This window comes from Corvus hawaiiensis, chromosome 2 (genome assembly GCF_020740725.1).
Source record: "Corvus hawaiiensis isolate bCorHaw1 chromosome 2, bCorHaw1.pri.cur, whole genome shotgun sequence".
In the NCBI taxonomy this organism is placed as follows: Eukaryota; Metazoa; Chordata; class Aves; order Passeriformes; family Corvidae; genus Corvus; species Corvus hawaiiensis.
The window spans coordinates 36,774,969-36,799,140 of record NC_063214.1 but is presented as its reverse complement, the minus strand read 5'-3'; the positions used below and the strand labels follow the sequence as shown (position 1 = coordinate 36,799,140).

At 38.8% G+C, this 24,172-nt stretch overlaps 1 protein-coding gene across 9 annotated transcripts in view; it reads right to left on the bottom strand.

Annotated features, from left to right (window-relative positions):
- PICALM (phosphatidylinositol binding clathrin assembly protein) overlaps nt 1-24,172 on the bottom strand; it is a 66,549-nt gene continuing 42,377 nt past the window's right edge. The window contains exons 13-24 of one of the 9 annotated variants that reach the window (XM_048294419.1): nt 21,217-21,366; nt 19,771-19,833; nt 19,348-19,428; nt 16,707-16,814; nt 15,729-15,860; nt 15,609-15,639; nt 14,692-14,791; nt 12,921-12,944; nt 10,877-10,936; nt 8,537-8,641; nt 2,393-2,495; nt 1-1,462 (exon numbers count right to left, since the gene is read on the bottom strand). In XM_048294419.1, coding sequence (XP_048150376.1) covers nt 2,403-2,495; nt 8,537-8,641; nt 10,877-10,936; nt 12,921-12,944; nt 14,692-14,791; nt 15,609-15,639; nt 15,729-15,860; nt 16,707-16,814; nt 19,348-19,428; nt 19,771-19,833; nt 21,217-21,366 — 947 coding nt within the window. In that variant the 3' untranslated portion in view covers nt 1-1,462; nt 2,393-2,402. The remainder of the gene's footprint in view (nt 1,463-2,392; nt 2,496-8,536; nt 8,642-10,876; nt 10,937-12,920; nt 12,945-14,691; nt 14,792-15,608; nt 15,640-15,728; nt 15,861-16,706; nt 16,815-19,347; nt 19,429-19,770; nt 19,834-21,216; nt 21,367-24,172) is intronic. The other 8 variants (XM_048294420.1, XM_048294422.1, XM_048294421.1 and 5 more) reach the window with 8 other exon arrangements.

Below are 24,172 nucleotides of genomic sequence, written 5' to 3'. Positions count from 1 at the left end.
TGAAATACATTTGGTATTTTATTAAGTAAACAAAGCAATTATCAGTGCACATTTTAAGCAGCAAAAAGAAAAGAAGCACCTCAGACTTTCATACCGTAACAAAAGTTCTGTGGAAGCTGCATTTTATTTGAAAATCCACCCATTTTTGCTAACATACATTTTAATATTTTAAACAAAAATAGAATCTGCAGAGACAATGCAGCAAGTATGCTTAATTCATGTACAGAATTGCTTTCATATCATTGACTATCCTTCTGAAGGCCCCACTCCACCCAAAAGTTATGATGTATTTACACAAAGCACCGATCAACAGCGCTACTTTAATTCCTCATGAACTAAATACCCACTAGACATATGTAAGGAAGCTACTTCCCCTTTTTTACTTTAAAAGGTACATGATCATAAACATGGCACGAGCCAAATGAAAAGGCTTCCCCCCCCAACACACAACACCTTGATTTATTTTTTTTTTTTTACAGAAAAGAAGGAAAGTCTTAAAGTGAAAGCAATTCCTCACATTCATTTTGGAAAGGCCTTATAATGTCAAATGTAAAAATAATGACATGCCAAGCACAAAGCAATAAAGTTCCTTCCCAATGCACTAATGCTGAATTAAAAATGTAGTGCTTCTTCTAGTCAGTTAACTGTTCCCTTGCAAAATCCTAGGCACAGAATTGACTATAAGGATTAATGTGTTTTACAGCTCTTCCCTAATTCCCATATATACTGAGAATTCATTAGATTCAGACCTTTAAAATATTTAGTGCTCTGTATGTCAGCTGAAAAGCATTCTGAATCAGATTCATTCTTTGTGGATAAAAATCAGACATACTGTATACATCCATACTCATTTTCATAAGGAGGTTTTTTTTTGATACAATATTAATGTTAAATTGATAATCATAAATAAATACAAACAATAATACATAAGGAATGTCTACTGCAAACTGAATATATAATTTTTAAAAAAAGTTAATTTCCATTACTGCTGTGCCTACATTTGTGAGGACTGAAGAAAAGGTAACTGCAGAATTAAGAGTTAGGATTTGACCCTCCCCTGCCCAGAGTTGTGTTTCGAGTTACGGTAAACGACATCTCCAATCCAGACAGCATTTCCAAACACCAATATCAATTTCCAGAATAAAGGCTTCTCTTCATACGTTACCAATTAAGGATATTATTAGAAGCTGAGAGTACTGACGTGTTAGTCACCAGGACAAAAATAGATCTTGGTCTTAATTCATGGCAATTCCTGGCTTTGTGTTGTGTACTGATGTCTTCTTATGGAGGTGTCCCAGCTTCCTTCATTGGTCTTCATCATTTCGCTGCATCACTTAATGGAAGAGGAGAGTTTAAGAGACTGAAGTTCATTTTTTTTCCTGGAAGTGGGAGTTTACTGCTGAGCACATCTTTTTGGAAACGTTCCTTTCTCTTCCATCTAACACAGTTACATAAACTGAATCTGGAAAGATGAAAAACCCTTGGGTTAACATCCAACAGAAGTATGGCTTCATTATAAACCTGTTTTCTTCAAACATTTCCATTCTTCTGATGCCCAAGCTACCCCATGAACTGAAGTTTTGAATAGAAATAAAATATTTTTAAAAATCAGGGCCAGGAAACAACCAAAAGCCATCAGGATGTTCTTCCAACGACACCAGCCTTTGGAACATCTCTGCATTCAAAATAAAACCCACCTAGTTATCCATGCAATATTGTCACCAGCAGCAGCTTAACACAGACCAACACCGTTATGAAGAGAACTCGGGGTCATTCTTCATGTTGAACCAGAGGATGCGCACAAAGAAAAGCAGCTGGTGTGTGCAATAACCCTGCTCTCTCTTTATACTATGAATTCTTGAATTTCTTTGTCATGTTTTCACTCATTTTACTATTTAATTCCCACCTGCCCCTGACTGGTAAAAAACAACACAACTCCTCCAGTGCACCTCTGTACCAAAATGGATCCCTGGCACATGTGAAACAAGCACCTCCTCCTGCACAAAGGGAACTCTCTGCTCAAGCCACGGGGAAGCGCACGAGCACTCTGCCAGCAGCACTCAGGGCTCTGCTGCTAACGGGGAACTCCGAACATTGTCCTGATGAGATGGTAAATACCAGGCAGCACCAGTTCCTTCTCCCTAGCTGCAGCAAGTACCACATGAGCTGGTTCCATTTCCAATGGACTGAAGCAAAAACATTCAGCCAGCCTTTAAACTGCTGAAGTTAAATACACAGTTTCCAAGTCACTTCCACAGTGCTTCCAACTCAACAAGATTTGGTTTTATTTCCTTCAGAAACAGTTCTAGCCATGTTAATAAAACTTGAATTAGAACTTTATTTTTGTTGCATATCACAAACACCAGCATCTCCCCAGAAAAATGGACAATACCTAAGTTGTTCTACAAGAAATCCTGGAGAGAGAGCTCTGCAAAGGGATCCTTTCCTGAGGCTCTGTGAGGACTCTGACTGGAAGGGCTGGATGCTGCAGACAGCTAGTAAGAAAGACGACAGAGAAAGGGAAAGAAAAAGAAAACAAGGTCTCAGAATGACAGAATATGAAAGCTGAACGTGTAATGAAAGGACAAGGGAGGTTAAGAGGCAAACTTGGCAGAAATCAACTATTAAAACAAGGTGTTTGGTCATATGGGAAACAAAGCCTCTTCAATGGTTGGTGTAATGCAGAAACAAGCTGGACATGACCCTCCAGAAAGGAAATGCCAGTAGCATTTGCCAAACAAGCAGATAACCTCACACTTTCACAGCAGTTTTCTTCAAAAGAAGAAACAAAACATTCAGCCTGATTCCTGTGAAACAGGTTAGTTCTCTCCCTGCTTTACTGGGAAAACTACAGCCTAGCAGGGAGAGATGATGCTGGGGGTCTGGCCAGAGCATGGCAGCTTTCCAGATGGTTTCTCCAGAAGGAATAGCTCTCAGCATATTTTCATGTCATAGCAGGATGCCTATAAAAAGAGGCTGGACAGCAGATAATAGAAAATTCTCAATTTGGGACCTAGAAGGAGAACATGGGATATACTCTGTGAGTAGGAGGGAAAAAAAAAAAAAAGGAAAAAAGATGAGTTTCAACTGCTACTGTGGCCGTTTTAGGTGAGAAATGAAGACTGTGACTGAGTCTGTACACTCATAAAAATTGCACCCTACAGCCATGTACCTAAAGCACCACACCACAAACTCAGTCATATAAAGCACATAAATTAGAGGTGGGTAATATTGGCATTCCAGCTGCTGCTGCTGGGAAGGACCAATAATCTGGAGGCTGTACTTGCAGGAGTATCTGCTATTTGTTGATTTTTCCTTCTGTGTTAGTACTTCTCCCGTTATAAATGGTGATTTATTAAATCCTATTTGCCCTCCCTCTGGGTAGAACATGCATGTTTTTGCAGTTACAAATCAAAGTCAGCATCCTCCAGTTTGGGTTCTTCACTGGAACAGTTTGTTCAGAACCGAGTCACTTGCACTCCATGCCCATGGCAAAAAACATTCCATGAAGATCTTTCCCTTTGGAAATGCCAGGCACCTGCCGACCTATGCATGACAGGGCATCTGCTTATGGGATTTGCTTGCAGAAGTACTCAGAGTGGAAATACTGCCATTGCATGTTTAAATTATTCACATGAATGTCTATCTCAGAAACCACATGAGCAGAAGGACTTCTTCAGGATCAGTACATGCTTGATCTACATTGGAATCTTCATCTCCTCCCGAAACTCCACTCCCAATGGGGTACTCAGATCCAGTCACCATAAATAGATTATGGAAAAGTCATGAGAGAGAATGGGAAATGCTTGAGAAGCAGTTTCAGAATGTCAGAATTTCCCCTCTTAAACCTGGTTCTTCCCTTTGGAAAGCCATAGCCCAGCACATCCCACCACTCTCCAGGATTTGAGGCAGACTAGTGATATGGTCCAATAGTCCTAACTTCAGCAAGACATGCCTACTGCCATTTGATTTCAGGAGACATTCTTCCTCTTCATGGTCAAATGCCTTGAAATCACATATTAAAAGTCCTATCAAACTAAGTTGGCAAATCTCCAACTCATATCAAGTCCAAAGTAATGTCCCAGTTTGAAAGCAGTGTGGAAGACTGGTAGGTTAGAATCACTTGTGCAACATCAGCATGTAACCAGACATAGGGGAAATTTCAGGAAGCCTGTTCAGGTTAAAATCTGAGAAAAAAACCTGACAACACTATTCCCTAGATGCCACAGTTAAATTCCAACAAGACACAGCATCCTGCAGTAAATACACATTTTAACAAGATTTCTCTAATTATTAAAAAGGATGCCTAAAAAAAATACATGGTCCTACATTGCACCTCTCCAGATTACTGTTTATAAACAGATCTGAAAACCAGGACCAACCTTAGCAGTTTCTAAGGAGAAGCATTTAAAACAACAGCACTGCCCATCCATTTCTCTAGTGCTGATCTAACTGGAGCAGAGAATTTGGTGCCCCTATTGCCCAGAGCTTGTGTGATGTGAAATGCACTGCACTGCTCAGACAGCTCAGTCTCACCTCCAACATCAGCCTCACTTCTCACTGCCTCCAACAAAGGCAAAGCTCCCTGAACTCACAGTAAAACCTAAGAACCATAAGCGAGCACTGGGCTGATTCCCATCATTAGCTACATTCTGGCTTCCCATGAAACAAGTCTGTCCAGTTGTTTTAGCATATATTTTAGGGGTAATGTGACAAAGCAAGCATCTGTAAGGTCTACTTTCTGGCATAAATCTGTCCCGAACTTCATACCCTCTTTCCTATAGTTTCAAACACTCCTCAAAAAAACCCCGCCTACACCCAGCCAAAAAACAACCACAAAACACAGCCACCCTCCAAACCAACTTACTCATTTGCACATTTACTATCCTCCATCACCCAGGTGATCACTCCTGCTACTTGCCCTGTACAACTGGCTGTGTTAACAACTGCAGTGTTACAACAGATGTTAGCAGGAGGCTGAGTGGTTTCTTTATTCTATTTTAAATACTAAATTTTGCACTACCCATCTGCTTCCCCCTCCTAAGGCTATGTCCTTCTGGGGACAACCACACCAGAACATGTGACATGTGAAGGCACACGGATTTGTCATGACTGTACCATTTTATATTGGCCAACACAACATCATTGCTGGTTTAACAGTCAAGCCCAGCTGCTGCACATTGCAACACGCAGGCCTTGGGATGGGCAGCTACATTCCAGCCCCTGTACATCAGTCAGAGCTGGCTTGTCTGGAACATTCTGCATTTGCTGTACTGTATCACATCTGCCATCCCTCTGCTTGAACCACTGATTCAGCCTGCCCCCTCCTCAGACATACACACACACTTCCCCCTCACCAGCTACAATGTAATCAACTCCAGCCATTCTCACTGCTCTGGATAGCACCATGAAATAGTTTGCAGTGAGTAATGCCCACTGTTTTATCATGATGAAAACTTATTTCTTTCTCAGGCAGGAAATACTGACCCTAATGCAGGACAAATATTTTCAAAGAAAAATTACACACCTTTCAAACCTATGAATGCCTTCTGCACTCAGATTTTCAAAGAAGCGACTGTTCTAGTTCCATTCTCAATTATTTTAAATAATTTTGCCCTTAAAAACCGAACTACCCTTGCTCTTAACTGCAACAATTAGGAAAAAAAGTTGCAAGCACGTAAAGAGAACACTTGGAAGAGAAGCAAAACAGGTATATCTAGAGATAGAAAAAATGTATTTATTAAGACTAATCCTTGAGAGTATCAAGTTAGGAACAACAGCTTAATTCATACAGAAACTGGACAACATTAAGACACCTATTTTCCCAGTCTGTTCTCAACTCACTACAACTTGGCAACAAAATTTTTGGCAACAACTTCATATCTGTCATCATGCTTTTAAGTACCTTCAGCTTCCTTTACTGTAGACAACACCCAAGATCTATTGGGAGACTGGAGGTGATATAATCTGGTGCTTTAAAAGTAAATACGAAAACCAATTTTGTTTTTGGCAGTGATGACGCCATGGACAAAACCAGTATTAGAATAATGGTGTTTACAGTGATCCATGTGGACAGTCTGAGCTCTTCACCTTTCAGATAACCATTATTTATTCTGTAAGATTTGTTTACTTACCCCAAGAACACACATTTCTATTTCTTTTACTTTCCTTTTTCTATTTCTGGCACAACAAGAGTAATGACTAAACTTAAACTGCAAAATACACCCTCAGAAGAGCCTCAAGACTTAGCACACAGTAAGCTCAGTGTGATAAAAGTGTAATTCCCCTCCGTGGCTTTACATCAATAAACTCGGCTGTGTATGGGGAAGCTCTCACATGCAGCCCTTGTTTCATTTAAGATGCTTTACTGATGTCAGGCTTCTGAAAACTCAACACCTTCCAGCAACACAGACTGTGTGTCTCAGGGAAAACCCTTCTTGGTCACAGCAAATGCTGACTCAAAGGGTGTGCTTTCAATGAAATTAATTCTCACAGGAGCCAAACGCTGTCAGATAAGAGACTAAATATAGCTCTACACACCTCACTTGTGACTAATTCCTCTTTCTCCTGTTCTGACAGCCAGCTGGGATTCAACCTAGGCCACGCCCTGCAATGTCAAATGAAGCAGAAAGGCTCACTGAGGTATTCAGACCCATCTACCTGCTCATAACTGCATCAGGCAGGTAGGCAGGTTTTATTTTTCAAGGATTGCTTCAAAATTTTTTTTTTTTTTTTTTTATGTAGGAAAAATTCCTATCCTTGAGGATTCTTTTACTTGGTCAGTATTTAAAAACTATCATAAACACTATTTGTCCTCTTGAAATGGTATAAAACCCATGTCAAAAATATCAAATCATTTAAGTGACAGTGAAGGTGAAAAGCAGCTCTCGGAAGTCCAAGAAAAAGTCAGTTGAGAACTGCATTTCCAGCTAAAGAAATTTAACAGCATCCCTTTCAGAAAAAGCTATTAAAAAAAAAGATACTAAAAAAAAATCTATCCACCAGGCCATATTTTAAAGAAGACAATGGACACATTGCCCACTGGCAGCACACAGCAGAATATCCTTTCTTGTTAAAGGATCACACGGAGGCACTGAAAAATGCTTGAGAGGCTCTTTTTAGTTCCAGCTTACTGCTGAATTCTCTTCCCTCCACAGTCTAGTCCCAAACTCTGCACTTACACCAACCTATACCTAAGTGAAGTTATACATGAATGCTTTCAAACAGTCACCTATAGAGACAGAGCTCTTTATAGTGAGATCAAAATACAGGCACAATATATTTCATTTTTCAAATAGAAGTCTGAGGTACAGAGTGAACTTTGAAAAAGAAACATCTGATGGCTAAGTAAAACCACACTGTTAATCCTGGAGCTTCAGTCTGCCAGCTAAACTTGGCTCTGCCTCTAACTGCAGTTCACAAACACAAAGTCTTAATGATCTCAGAATTTTCCAAAAATAGTATGAATGTGTTCAAGGTTATCCATCCTCTTTATCCTATTTTTCAAAATGTTTTTCCTACTGTAAAAAAAGCTCCCCTCTTTTCAGATGCCTATTGGGTTATAAAAGTGAGTTCAGATAGAAATTTCCCAGTGACAGACATTTGTAAAACAAACCAGTAACAGGTATGTATTTAACTCCAGTATTGATGCAGTCAATTCAGAGTGGCCCTTCAGCACACTCATTCCAGTGGTTTAGGTAATGAATCTGGACACAACACATCCCCAGAAACAGGTAACCAGGGGATTTTAAGGAACACTCCATTTAAGGTAGCACTTAACAGGCAAAAGCCAGGTAGATTGGTATTGGCTATTGCACATCTTCACTGTGCTGCAAATGCAGTCTCCTGCAAAACCATGGAGGAACACAAAACCCACTGGAGACCGCCATGGTTAAAACTAGATGGATGTGTCATGTGCCTCCCACTGAGATGGTCAGGAACAACAACTGGGTGTTGGGTTGAGGTTTCACCAAGATTAGTTCCACAATCTTTTCAAAACCATCTAATGCAGTCATGGACATAAAAGGCTACACATGCCCTGTTCGGCCCCTGCAAATGCTGTAATAAAAGCACACACCTTGCACCTTGGCTACTTTATAATCTGATGCTTTTAAGTGTAACAAGGGAAAGAACAGTGACACAAATACTTAAGAAAAAGCTGTAATAGCCAATCTCACAAAGCCACACTCTTGAGGGTAAAGCAGCATGGAACATGACTTTGGGGAAAAAGCCCATCTTCAGCAAAGAGCACAGACATCAACTTTTCTTGTCCTTTGTCATTGTCACATTCCCAGAAAAACAATGCCTGAAAAAAACCTACCCTCTTTGCTTTGGTAACACAAACTTGCTGCTGCCAACATGGATACAAGCAGATAGGAAGCAAGCCTCCCATGAACCGCTGGGGTTGTGAATAATTTGTCCAACACAAATAAGAAACAATTATATCTATGTAAAAAATTAACTTATTAAATATACTTTTAAAGAAACTGCCTCATGTGTAATTCATTCCCAGCACCAATAATTTGAATATACACACCTGTGCTCCCGGTACAGGGCCAAAGGGATTTGGTGGTCTCATGACTGGCTGACTGTATATCAAAGTTGGCTGTGTCATTACTGGTATGCCTCCCATCTGTGATGGCTGAAAAAACACAGACAGCATGAAATCACACACAGCATTAATACATTGCAAGTCTTTATGGAAATAAAGGAAAATGGCAAAATGGGTGAAAAGTCTTGGTCATATTTGAGATACGCAATCACTTGAGATCCTTCTACAATATTCTACAAAGAAGGTTACCAGAAAGGAACATTAGAACCTTTCCAAGGAATTCTCTCAATAACAACTGAGCCCATTCAATAGTGCTGCAAAGATCTGAAGCACTAAAACACTTGTTAGACAAGCATTTGTGCTGGTCCTTCTGGCTCTCAAAAGCGAGGTCAGACAGCACTTCCCTGACTGCCTCTGACAGCACAAGCACAGTTTTACAGATAGCAGTGCAGTGCTGATAGAGTTCAAGACAAAACTGAAAACTGAGAGCTGTACGTGCAATTAATGTTAAGTCATTATGCAATCAAAGTGTTACCAACACTCCAGCTGAGCCAAATTACAAGTTTAATGTGTATTAATGGCCTTACAAGTCAGGTTATATTTAACACAGATGCCCATCTCTGGCACCGCTTTTGGCATTCCCCTCAGGCTTGGGTTGACAGCCAGCAGCAGTCCTACTGAAGCAATCCCCATTCCAGGCAGCTTTTCCCAGACTAATCCTGGTGGTGGTGGTTCTCCTCCTATCATGCCAACCAGCCGTTTGGGCAATCACAGGGTGAACCCATTCAAGAAACTGACTCTGATGAAAACACCCTATAAAAAAATGTAAGAACAACTGAACAACTGCTGGCCCAAGGAAGACACAGGAAGCAGCAGCCAGGGAATGCGCAGGCGCAGCGCTATGGCTCTAAGGAAGCTGCCTGTCCCAGCATGCTCACACCAAGGGAAAAGCCTGCACTTAGAGAAGACCATCCTCAGAACTATGGCCCCCACTGCTTTTAGGAAAAAGGTTTTACAGCAAGGGTTGTAAATTGAGTCAACATTTCAGAGATTCCTCATGGTAAATGTCCTGCATAAAGTCTGAATGAGCCAGGGCAGATTTCAGGATGTGCCATGGAGCCCACTGGTCATTCTGTAATGACCTATCTCACCCATCTGCTCAGATACTGCACGTGTTTGAACAAGCAGCAGCAACTCAAGGTAACAGAGCTACAGCTCCTTAATTTCAGTGCCCATTTCATATTGGCATTTAAACCCCACAATGAAAGTTGCTTGACGTAAGAAAGATTACTTCCCATACACCACATATGTCACCTTCCCCTGCTGCTGACTCAAGTGTAAGTGCAAAGTTTGAATCCACACTAACGTTAGTTTAACCGTAACAGCTTTGATGAAGAATATGGGAGTTCATGGATGGGTAACGGGGAATGATATGATATGAGATATGATACTCTCCCAAGAGGCCCTCAAGAACACAGGTGGCTACTTCTGCAGTTCACTTACTGAGCATATACAAGTTATAAGTCATTAAACTAATTTGGTTATATGATGAAACTTTTTTTTCCCCTTTAATCTGTGAGGCATTTAATAGACTAACTGCTTGAAGGAAGTTTTCTTGCCTTTTATTCACTCAGGAAAGCTGTGCTGCATCAAAATCATACTAAAAAGAAGAGCTAAGGCATATCATTTCAGAAATGTTTTAAAATTTAAGGTAAGAACAAAAATTTTCAGAGCAAAAAGCAGGAAGGTCAAGTTTATGTCAAAAGCCTGGCAGTATTGGTGTGTCACTAAGAGATCCAATTCTCAACCAAAACCACACCATATTGCAGTGTCACAAACTTGCACTTTTGTAGCATTAATCATCACAGATACTTGCTCCCAACCTCAGCAAAAGGTATTTAAGGAAGGTTTCACTTCACCAAGAAAACATTTCTGTTCTGAAAGCAGCTATTTATACTGACATGATACACTTACTTCTATGATACACTTACTTCTATGCCAATAAAGACCACCAAGAACAGACACTCTTAATTTTCATAGAATCACGGAATGGTTTGGGTTGGAAGAGACCTTTAAGATGATCTAGTTCCATTTTAAGAAGTTTATTTAAAAAACAAGTGAAGCAAGGAAGAGCAGACAATTTCAGACAAACACCATGTAAGTGGTTCAGAAAACCAGAAGTTAATAATTTGGTGAAGAATAAATGAATGGGAGCTGAAATTCAGTCTTCAGTAGAATAGTTCAGGAAAACAAGAGCTACCAAACTATAAGCCATCAAACAATACACAGCATCTGCCTGCTTGGAGCTGTAGGAATTCCACTCACCATCACGTAGCCCATCATTCCTGTAGGCGTTGTGGCAGGATAGGCCATTACAGGGGGTGCCTGGTGTGAGAAACAGTGGTGAACTGGGAGAAGAGATCAGCTGCATACTGCAAGACATTGCTTTCTAAGGATCAACTACAGCACTCAGCTTATTATGAACAAAGCAAAGAATAGGATTTTCAGTCTGGTGTTAAGAGCGTATCCTAATTATTTCAGATGGAATATAATACCTAACCTAAAGTTTCTGGGCCATCTTGGCAAATCTCTAATAATGTATTTTGCTTGTATCAGGTTAGGATTCTGGCTGTCTGAACTAAACTGCAACATCCTGTTTAGAGAACACAGTACAAGACTCACAGAAGGTTGAGAGAAAAAATTCATGAAGCAGAAGCCCTTTTTTAATCCCATGAAGTACATACTTATATTCAGTATCAAAAGTAATGTTACACAAGGAGTCTTAAGAGAGAATTTAAAAGACTGAAAGACCAAATGACCATTGCTTCTGCTGACACTTAAAGGAATTCACTTTAGCCAGGATGGACACACTAAGGGGATTCTCCTAGCAGGCTTTGATATAAATTAGACTCTCACAAGAATAGCCAGTTTGCATTCCCTCTCCCTCACTCACTTCATTCACTGCATTTGAACATGCTAAAAGTCCTGAGTACTTGGCAGATATGTTTATATCACCCTGATGTACTTACTGCACTTTTATGAAGGCACAGTACAATTGCTGACAACAGACAAAACCTGGGTGAACTTATGGTTTGTAAACAGCTTGGCAATATATATGTAGAAAAACAGCTGATAACTCTCAGAAATATAAAGACAGTTCTTCATCTCTTTCCTATATTCTTTATTCTACAGTTTAATATCCACTTCCTAAATTAATATTAACTATTACGAGGACAAAAAAGTTGGATTTTTTTCCAGACTAAACTAGTGCTTACAGATATTCAGACAGCTTGCTGTCTATTCACTCCACCTCCTGTTAGTCTCCCCTTTTAGAAAAAAACCGAGTAATTTTCATGCTTTTGCTGGGGGGATTTCTATTCAAGACAAATACCATAAGCATTTCTTGGTACACAGACATTACTGTTACAGAAAAGAGGCAAATGATAAACCATTAATCATACTGGATTAATTAAAGCAGATAAATTGTTTCATCACAAATAGGGCATCAGGAAAGGTGCTTCTGAATTCAGTTCTAAGGTATCAGCTGCTTTTTCTTATATAGTAGAGCCAGTGCAACTGGCATTTCAATTGCCATGAGAACAGATAGAGAACCATCTGGACAGTGTATTTGCCATATATTTCAGCCACTGGGCAAAGCTATCCTGGTTTTTTTTGTGTTGCTTGTGTACACACACCTACACAAACATGCTGAACAAACTTATTGTTGAGTGCTCAAATACGGACCTACCACCCTTTAGTTACAGAGTTACCCTGGAATAAAAATAGAATACAGGGAAAGACCAATATTACTGTTGACATAAAGAAAAAAGTCCTCTGAAATTAAAGCCTGCATTCCTCAGACAGCGAGCACAGGTTATTTCTTGCCCTCTATAAACTATCTGCATTAATTTTCTTTTTTCATATGAGCATTCATGACATATTGGTCTCTCCCCACTTAAAGAAAAATTAAAAAATCAAGATCTACCATAAATGTGGATCAAGTGCCATGTATAACAGAAGCCTGTGAGATTTCATGCAGTTATTCAAACACAATATTTTTATCTTCATTCAGAATTCACCAAATGCATTAAAGGCAGCACAGACACATACCCCAGCTCTCTGGCAGCAGATGGTACAGTTTAAAGCAAGGAAAAATAATCTTGGTATTTCCCATGCCATCATTCGAGTCAAGAGCCTGCACACCACCTATGAAGTTTGTGTATGCTAGGAAAAGCTCAATTTTTGGCACACCAAAGATTTTCAAATGAGAAATGTGTAAATAGCGAGGAGGTTATGAGATTCTGCAACAGCAGTGGTTAATATCAGCATGCCAGTCGATTGCAAAAAGGCTGTGGCTTGTTTCACTTACGTATTGTGGAAAATGCATGCCATTCTGTATTTCCCAGGGAGAACAATTACATAATGCAATAACACTGGATTAGAAGCAAATACTTACACAACAGAATATACACAGATAGCATTTTAGTTCACAAATACATTAAATGTTTACTCCAACACATTCTTGTAATTCAAGTCATTCACTGAGACAACACACCTGTGATACTGTCATTGTTATTAGGTTTGACACTGGTTTGCATAGCCCATTTATTTGGTATATGCCTTTTTTACCAAAGATTTTCAAAAGCATATTTATTTAGCAAGCAGCAGCAACTCCACAATAAATGGACCAGCAGAGGAAAACAAAGCTTTTTTTACCCCCCCTCCTTATTTCTTTTTCAAGTTTTTTATGTTTATAGAACAGTTTCACAGGAAGTGTCTTAACAGTACCTCAATAATAAAAGCTGTTAAATGTAATGACTTATCACAAGATGTAGATATAAGACATGAGTTATTAAACAGATTCAAGCACACAGGTAAACTCAAACCACCAGTCATTAAAGCAGGTAAGTAGTTACAATTTCTTCAATATCTACACACTCCAGTAAGATCCACAAACATATTTCTCCCTAAATAAATGTAGTGAGTTGAGAGGTGACATCTGGTAGGGAAGAGGTGGTGGATCCAGGGAAACAAGTTCTGTCTTTCCAAATCCACAATGCTGCATTACTACACAGCAGATTCAACCTCCCCCAGTCAGAGCCAGATGCCATAAATCCTTGGGGGCAGTTTGTTACCTGTTCTGTCCATGTACAGTTCTCCAGGTCATTGGTGAAAGGGTGAGTAGGATTCACATGTAAAAATGTTCTGTGAACATTGTGAAAACTACTTCTGTAAAGTCTAAACATGTAATTGAAAGCCCACCTCCTACACTGCTACCCCAAAATCCTTGCCAATATTATCTGTTAAAATAGACATGAACTTGCTCATCAAAACTGGCACGGATTAAAAGCAACTGCACACACTGGGGCAGGAAAGCAGTAGTTATGTACATTAAGAAAGCTGTAGCCTCTGACACCTTTGCAAGTATCAGTGGCGCCAGTTCCCACCCCCGGGGCAGGCCAAGCTACAACATAATGATGCATCACCTATCAGTGCACCCAAAGGGCACTTTCACACTTCTGCTTTTCTAGACTGCAAAGTGCCTCCTCCCTCCTTGGAATTCAGAGTTTTGTGTCATAAACTCAGAGAATGGTTTGGGTTGCAAAGTACTTTGATGATCACCTAGTTTCAACCACCCTGCCATGGGCAGGGATACCTTCCACTAGACCAGGTTGCTCAAAGGCCCATCCACCCTGGCCTTGAACACTTCCAGGAACTGGGGCATCCACAGCTTCTCTGGGAAACCTGTGCCAGTGCCTCACCACCTCACAGTAAAGAATTTCTTCCTATCTAAAGCTGACATCTGTCAGTTCAAAGCCACTGCCCCTTGTCCTGTCTCTACATGCACTTGAAAAGTCCAATGAGTGAAACCCAGAGGCCCCTGCCACACCATGTGAGAGGCTGCTCAAACACTACTGAAGTTTGTACTAAACCTTCACATCACATCGCAAACTATTTACTAGAATCACATAGCCAAGAAAAACAATTCCCAGCAGTACACACCTCCAACTGACCATTTCTTCAATTTTCTATTACCCTTTTACTGCAGCTATAGGCCATTTTCAAATTCATCCATTACACATCACCCTGCAGATCTAAATTGCAGGGAACTCACTATTTTAAAATAAGCATTTGCTTACCAACGTTGGAGCATTCCATGCAGTTGTAGGTGCAATCTTGGGTTGCCAGTTGGAACCACCTGTCAGTTTCTTTTCACCTGGCTGAGTCCAGTTTACATCACTTCAAATAAATTTTTAAAAAAATTGTTAGAAAACATTGGACTTTCTTAAAGACTTCCTCAGGTGAACACCGTTTCCACTTGGGAATGAGGCTTCTTTTATTAATGAAGCTCATTTAGCAAAGGAGTCGATAAAAAGTTTTGTGACAACGTTTTGGCTTGGAAAAGTAAGAAGCTGTTCAGCATGAGCCCCCTCAGCATCTCAGTCAAGTTGCCCAGAATAGGTAAGTTAGTGTTATCTGACTTTGGTCAAGACATTTGAGTTAGACTTAAAGACAGAATATTAGGATTTCTGAATGATTTCAGAGTTGGCACAGATAGTCCCAATAAGCTTGAAATTTCCCAATCCCATTTCTCAACTTTGCTGCTAGAGCAGATGTCCACTACCCTTGAACACACACACCCTGCTTCAAAATTCATTTGTCTAAAGGTCAGCCTCAAGACCGAGGCTGCAGTTTCACAATCTTTAATACTGCTCTGCTCACACTCAGATCACACCAAGTATTTAATGAGTGCTATGATTACCTGCAACAACTACAAAGAAACATTTTGATGAACTAATTTTTTTAATATACCTAAAGTCTGAAAGCACTTAGAGACAGGACACCTTGCCTGCTGCTATCACTGTCACTACCACTCAGTCTACAGGCACCTTCCAACAGATCTCAACAATTCATTACACCTTGTACAAGAAGTACAATCCCACACATGCTCTAAAGGCTAACATTATGTTGCTATGCACAGGTTTCAACATGTACACCCATGAAAATTTACTATCATGAAAATCCAAATGCTCAACTTCTGATTAAGCATACTCACTTTTTAGTAGTTCCATTTCCAATGCCCAAATCTGTTACAAGGGAGAAGAAGAGACTACTGAAATTCTGTTTGTTTAAAAGAAATCAGTAAGTATTTACAAGTCAGCAGTTCCATACTTACTGCCTACAAGATTGGCTAAAGATGAATCCAGATCATCTGACACTAATTTATTAGGCGGTACTTTGGCAACTGGAAGACTCTGGTTTTGAGAGGCCACTGTTGGTTTTAGGAGACCACCTAGTTCATCAAAGCCTTGGAATGAGAAACATAAGTGATTTGAATCACAGGCCTCCCACAAATGTCATGGCATTCAATTAAACAGAAAGCAAGATCAACACAATGGCTAAAATACAAAATTTAACCTGGTGATGCTACTCTATACAAGGACAAAACTTATTATTCCTCTTGATAAAAAAGATACTTACTATGGAAATAAGATTTCGCTTCAGTGGTTTAACCTATGTGACAATTTTACACAGAACGGATTCATAGTGACAGTAAAGCAGTCAAAACATAAAACAAAGAAAAAAATACATAAAGTGTTCCAATCTTACAAAAACATGTACTTGCTTTTAGCAAATCACTGGCTTACAAAAAAACCCTGATGTCAAGTCTAATGACAAAAGATCAGAAAATATCTACTTTCCCAATGCTCAAAAGAACAAAAAAAATCCAAATTAACAGTGTATTAACTGATCACTTTCTGAAGCAATTGTAACGTCAAAAGAGGAGGCAAGGAAGTGCCAAAAACCATGTTGTAGATACATAAAATGAAATGCAATTTTACCTCTTCCAACCACACTCTACAAATACAGACTTAATTTCATCTGACAGCATATAAAAATGAAGGCTGTTCACTGTGTGAAAGTTTTAATTTACAAAATATTTAAGCGAGGGAAGTCAGTATAAACATTTCAGCAGAGCGGAGAAATAGTCTGTAATGAAAAATTATTTGATTGACCTTTTAAAAACAGCTTACTTTTCTTCATCTCTGAAACTCTGTCTCAGTAGTGTAAATAAATACCGATTAAGAGATTTATACCTCAAGAATAAAATAAATTGAGGGGCACACGTCATTTATTTTAGCAAGTGTCTTACCACCAGAATCTGGGACAACATTAGAAGATTTGTTTCCAAACACAGACTCAAAGTCAACATTAAGGCCAGCTGATGGCTGTGGTTGAGCAACAGGAGATGGCGTGAACCCTGTGGGGGAAGAAAGAAAGAAATTGTATGTTTTTATACAGCATTTCCCACAAATCCACCTTTATGCAAGACAAGCCAAATAAATATTTCAGCACTGCAGAAAGACTAGGAATACCTCAAAAGTCCAGATTACACCCTGACACCGAGCAGTTTATTTGGTCTTTATTTGAAGTTACTCCTCCAAAGAAAGATTTTGTCTCAAAAGCTGGACAGACAGGCCATAAAAGACACTCCCCTGCAACTGCTTAATCTCTGGATTAATTATTGACACCTTCCTTATTCTTTTACCATATGCTTATAATAAAACTACTGAGGAAAAGTCACCATGCTTCTCCAGGAAAAGAAGCTGGCTAGTGTGGAATCTGTTTCAAGATTATCTGACTAATTATTCCCTCCATGCTTTATATTAACCCAGCAATTCTCTTAGATACAACTGGAGTAAGATCCAAACCATCCCAAAGTGCCTGAACTAGTAATGCCTTTAATTAGACACTCTTAATACTAATAATGTTCATAGCCTAGCCCTTAGCTATTTTTTGACAAACGTTTTGCAGTTGACCATGTTTTGCAGTCAAATTTATAGAAATTATGGCAAGATATGGGGAGGTACAGCCACATTTCAACTCCTAGTGCTGTCTAAACTTACTCCATTTGTCTCCCATGTATCTGTAGTGTTCTACAAATACACAATTATTTTTCAACACTGAAAATTTATTGCAGTATGAAGCATTGCAGATGATGTTCAGCAGCATTAAGTTGATAGTTCAGTAATACAGAAGGTCATAGCCATTTGTTTGTAGTATTTTTTTAGTGTTATACATGATCACACACAAGCATGTGCATCACCTCAGTGTTCAGGCAATTACAGAAGTAATTACTGCTTTATATGAAAAGCACCAAAAAAACCCCTAACAATGCCACCTTGATAACTAGCTCTTCTGGTTTCTAACAAAAAATATGATGACATGCAGAAATGAAAGGATCACAACTACTTCAGGAGTAAAACACTGCAGTGAGTAGAAATAACTGACAAAGAACACTTCTTGGATTTTGTTTCACTTGAGGGGCAGCACCTCATTTCAATCTTACTGTTTTTCTGAAATAAGTCACGTTTCACCCAGAAAAAATAGTAACTATGGGATGTTATTCTCGAACATAAACTTCACAGAAAAAAACCCCAAATTTGGATTACCTGTTCCTTTTTGTTTTAAAGGAACGTAAGACGCCTAACTCCATCACTAAAATTTAGACAATGTAGTTTTCATTAAAAACAAATCAAAGTAAACTGCATATAGCAAAACATGGGAAGCAGTAATGTGGGAAAAGAGAGAGTAAATAATCAACAAACCAAAATGAGTATCTTTATGACATGTATACCATCAAGTTGTAACAAGCCATTTCAGAGACTCTGAACTGCAGATAGGAATTCCTTTGATGGGATGTCCTGCAACTCTTAAAACCGTGCCTGTACCAATAGAAAACTTGACTTACAACAGCTCATATTTTGCTTTAGCAAACAGCCTCAACTGAAACAAGCTGAGTTTCCTGATCTCACGTTTTAGAAGCTTCAAGTTTTATGAAACCAAGAAGATGAGACCATCTCCAGGACAAAACAATACACAGGACTCCTTTGAATCAGCCTCTGAGAAAGACCAAATCCTGCTCTTGGTATCAACCACCAACTCAGGGCATTTTGTTTAACAGGTATTTTGAAAGGTGCGAAGGTCAATATTTTAATGGAGCTTCTTTGAGTGTCAAGACTTGACAGAAACTAACAATCCTGCTTTTTGAATACGGAACAAAGGGAATAGAATCATTTTTAGTATTTAACCTTTTGTTAAATGGCTCTCACTGATTTTTATGCAAAGACACTAAACCAAAATGTGACTTTATGGAGCTTTTAAGAACTAAGCCTTCCACAAACCATTTACTGAAGATATTCCTAAGCCTTGCATTGCAGCAATATTAACACACCCTGTTCAACCGGGTTTGGACAGCCCACAGTCTCTCTAGCAACTATCAGGACAGTGTTCCAGAATCAGCACCAGTATGGGGTTACTATGCAGACGTGACACAGCTGTACAAATGATTAGCCAGTACTTTAATGCAGCAGAGACCTCTTTCTCCTGTTCTGTTGCAAAGCTTAACACTAGTTTAGTGCACTGGTTTAAGAGTAATATAGCAACAAAATTGCCATAAGAAGCACGAACATCCCAATCCCTTTATCTTAAAAACAGTGAGGTAGAGCAAGATGAGAAGATACTTATAAACATGCATGTCTTTTGCATGGTATGTAGCACAAGAGATCCTGAAATGGGGAGATACTCATTTCATTTTTAGACTAAATAAACCTTAGTTTGGCACAAACTGAAAAAATACATACCATTCGTGACCACACACCTGGCACAAGCACATGAATAGTTGGAGCCACTACAACAAGGCACTTCTGTAGTCAGTAACATGCCTACTACTTCTAGGCACACAACACATTCAAACTTCTGTGTGCGTGGTAAGGCTGTATCCCGTTACCTACCTCCAAATAGACCAGCTACAGAAGAAGGCTCATTGCGGAAATGAGAAGCATTAGGGTAAGCTTGAGGACCACAAAAAGAATCTGATAAGGAGTATCACACAAGAGAGAAAGCCAGGAAAGGAGAAGAGGGAGAGTTACAGAAAGAGAACCAAGATACACTGTTTATCTGCTATTCAAAACTTTCATTTCACATCAGTCTATAAATCCACATATAGTCTAATAACATAGAACCAATGGAATGAAATCAATACATATCAGACAGACGGTAAGAAACAAGTTTACACGATCTCTAACACAAAAGGGGAAAGCATGGTTTCAGAGGAACAGCTATATTAGGATGAAAACTTTTTTTTCCAATCAAATGCCATTTTTTACACCCTTGGAGAAAATGAGTGTAAAAGCTTCAAGGCATTTTTCTTATACCTGAAGTATATTCATATTTGGTTGCCACAAAGGGATTTAGTTGAGTAAATGGATTGTAATGATCTAAAGAACCAGAAAGAGTTATTTTAAATCCACATTCACATTATCGTAGCACCTTGATTGTGCTACAGCTAAAACTGAATCTACATTTCCCACATCAATCTGTCAGGAGGCCACCCTTTGGTTCCAGACATATCCTTAGAGCATGAGACACTGGAAGGCAATGCAATGTATCAATGCCATCCATTTCCAGTGACTTCAGAGCTGTCATGTGATAAATAAATAAAGACCAGCAAGGAGAACAAAAACCCATCAGGGTCCTTGTTCACAGCCCTGCACTGCTGCAACTTTTTGTGTGACTGCAAAACAAGTTGTACAGAGGAAACTAATTTGACTAAATAACCATCCTACTAAAACAACCAGTTGTATTTCAAATAATCATTCTACATTTACATGAACCATAAAAATTTCATTGGAAGCATGGAAAAGACAGCAATACCAACTTAAAAGTATTTTATATATATTTAAAGATATATTTATCTTGCTTTCTTTGTCTTTCCATTAAAGACAGACAGGCTAGGAAACTAGTTAGGTAAGGTGACAAAGTACAGGTAGTATGAATATCTTTAAAGAGATCACCCCTTTTGTTTTACCTCTATTAACAAGTATCAGAGGTATAAAAAAACCCTCTTTGTTCTGAGAGTCTGTACTTTTCTTTGATCAGTGCTAGTGGGGTTCAACCAGCATAAATACAGCCTGTGGTGTACAATTGTCTTTAAACTTAGCTTTGTTTAACAGAACTGACATGTAATTAATTGATTTTTTTGGCTATGAAAACAATCTTCCTATTGAAAAGTAAGCAAATTACAATGAGCTGCACCAACAAATGTTAGAAGAATTTCTAGTAAGACAGACATGCTGAACCATCTCCAAAGTAAGATGTGAACAGTTTTTAACAGGTGAGTTATTAGTTTATTGCCCCATCGCTGAACAGTCTGAGTAGATTATGCTTCAATATTTTTCATGTTTCTTAATGACAACACGACTGGGGCAAAAGCATCCACTATCAAAAAAGAAAATATTAAGCTCCTTTGTTTAAAAAGAACATTTCAACCTGAGGAAGAAAGTAGCAGCATTTTCTTCTCAGACATAGCAGCGTTTTACCTTAAAATTCCCAAGTGCAAGAGACTTTGTAAAACTGCACTCAAGCAACTGCTCTAACTGTAACTATGTTTCTTTACATCAGGTTAGAATCCATCTAGGCAGCCAAGCAAGGATTTTAACACCATTTTCATGGTACAGCTACTAATCAAATTCTAACACAGCACAAAACCAGCCCCAAATGACCAGCTTTTAGTTTCTGCAAGGCCCCAAAATATATTTTAGAAACTAAAATAATGTTAAAATGTTTAGGAAATAGGAAATTAGTTTAAAACGGTACTTTACCAACAAACATTTCATGTGTGGGTGTCCTACTGGTGAAAGTAGATACATCAGAAGACACAGACAGATGAGCAGCATCGTTAGTTTTTGTAAGGAAAGGATTTAGGTTTGGAATGGCATCATCAACATTATCAACAGTAGCAGAAAAAGGATCTGTTCAATTCCAGAGAGCAAGAGAAAGAAGAAAAGGGAGACCAATTTAGTTTTCTCCTCACATCTCTAAACTTGGGATGACCTAGCTAATTATTTCATTTTCAAGTTGTCCAGAATTACCTGCTCTCTACTCAAGAAAAATACTGCAGATACTAGCTACTAATTTCCCTTTTTTTTTTTTTTTTTTAAATTAACAACACCATCTTATAAACTGTGCTTCCTCCCGAGTGTGTTTTAGACAAAGTAACTATATTATTCCTCTAAACACAATCACTTTTTGTTTCTCACAGTCACGTCCTGACATTTGCAACAAAGTCCCTGGAGCAGAGGCCGCCTGTCAGCACTACAGAACCCCAGGTGCTATGAGAGGATTCAACACAATAGCATCCCCAAGACAACTTTAAAAACCTGAACAAAACCAACTGAGCTGAACTTCTCCTTCTCCAAACTGTGTTTATGGATTTTTCTGTTACTGAGCATCATGAAATTTTCAAGAGCTATGATTATACCAAGGTAGCATACAGGACATAAGCACTTTCCCTGCTACTTGGGGCATCAGGAACAAAGCAGCTGCTTGTGCATACGCTGTTACCTGCAAGCAAGCAAAAGACTGCTCTGCTTTTACAGACAACAGACAGTAAGCCACGATGAGGAGAATGTTCTTTACTAAATAACTGTCAGACTTTATTGGGAGGAAGGAAACACAGATCTATATAAGTGACTTCCTAAGGCACATAGGAGTTTCAAGGTTTCCCATGCATGAATGCAATTGCCAAGCTCATGTACTCCTGTAATTCAGAATCTAACAGATAAACTGGATAGAGAAGGCAGCTACAATACTTGTTGACTGAAGGAGCTGTGGTTTAGCTGCCTGGTTTCAGAGCCCACGAACCCTTGATGGAAAATTCAAGAACTCACTAGGTAGATCAGCAAGGGTTACATCTAGTCCTCCTTATCATGGTGCCTTGAATTGCAACTTACTCTTCTAGACAAAGCCACTACAGAGAAATTTCTGAAGAACAATAATAGGAAAGATGTCTTAAATACTTCAGTTCCTGGCTTCTTTCTTTTTTTTTTTTAACCTGGCTGGTTTATGTCACAATTCTTGTAAACACTATCATGCTGCACACAGCAGTTTCAAAGTGTAAATTATTTTCTCTCCCTGAATCTGACCTCCTGATTCTTAGCTATAAGTCTATATTGTGCTCAGTTGTACAAAAGTCCTAATGAAAACAAAATTTTAAAACTATAACTGCATTATTCTTTGCAGGTTTAACACATGCTTTGATTTGCTGCTCAAGATATGTCATTAGGTAAGACCTGACTTTTCCCCCAAACTGCTTGGCTGTGTTGCAAGAATGAGTGAAGTACCTTAAAAGACCTTTTTCTAAATCGTTCAGTCAGCAAAACGACAGTGTCCAACACTGAATAAAAGATAAGCAGAACAAGCTGGTATAATATTTGTAATATATAACAGGAATACAAAATTATGTATTGTCTTATGTATGTTTTATATAGTGGACATGCCAATCAGCCAGTCGCCTAAACCTGAGTTCCTGCTTTCAGCTACTCCTTAAAACTGCTTTCTGCTTTGAATGCCTTTTTAAAAGACATAGAACAAACAGATCTGACAATAAATTGGGGCACATTATCCTTTCATCAGTTCTTCCTTGCTCTTTCTGTTGCTGCTTCACATTCTGCCGATTTTATTGGTTCTCTTTATATTATGTAAGTGGAAAAAATTCAAACAGATGTGTCAAAATGTTCATTTCCACACTGGCACATTTGTTTTGCTTCTGAAGTTTAGGTACAAACTGATAGATGGCAAATATACCAGAGACAGCTGGAATGGTCTCCAAAGAACCCCAATAAATAGTGCAGATAAAACAATATGGAAGAAGCTAAGAAGCACAGTAAGTTTTTAGTCTGAATCTACTGTCCTCTAAAATTATTTTACACATGCGCTCATCCAGAAAATTACAGACTACTTTCTGTTCTCAATTCCCAAGGTTGTATATGGAACTTCCTGTGTTTTGACTAATAAGACAATATAATTCAACTTTAGATTATCAAGATTTGCTCGGAAATGTAATCCACTCTCAGATTCTCTGCTTGGCTGCCTCATTCTAACCCTAGCCAGCATGTTCAATCTTGTCCAAGTCTCAGAACTTGCCAATGCTAGTAATAAAAGTAACGGAAAATTAATTGGGTTTGGGTAATTTATATTCTTACATATTCAAGTTTTAAAAATTGCTGTCAATCCTGACAGCAACACCTCAATGTTTCTAAAGCCCAATTTCATCCTTGAATACACATGGCATCTATTTGTGTCAATGGAATCACGCTGCACCTGCATGCTATCATTAGGCATTAATGATTTAGGTGCATTTACAAAAGTAGTTTGAATTTTGCAAATTTCTATCTTTAAGTTATCCAACTAGAAGTATTTTGCCTGGAAAAACAGTGACAAAGGATTTTCAGTGGCATCTCTTACAGTCTGAAATAGGTAAACTAAAAACATACAATCACAGGACCCATTCCCCAGGAGTTTAACCTTGTAAGCTTTAACATTTTTGGGAGCACGAAACTAAAGGCAGCAATTCAAATATAATGCTTTTGTAACCATTTATTGGTCTATTACACACCTAAGAGCTTCTGCATAAAATTTTTAACAGTGACTGATTTTAGCTGATTTGATACTCTTCTCAAAGTCACCATATACACCAAATACAAACATCATCATGTCAGAAAATTACCTAAGGGAAGGATGCTGTGCAGTGGTTAGAGCACAGGACTGGAAATAGTT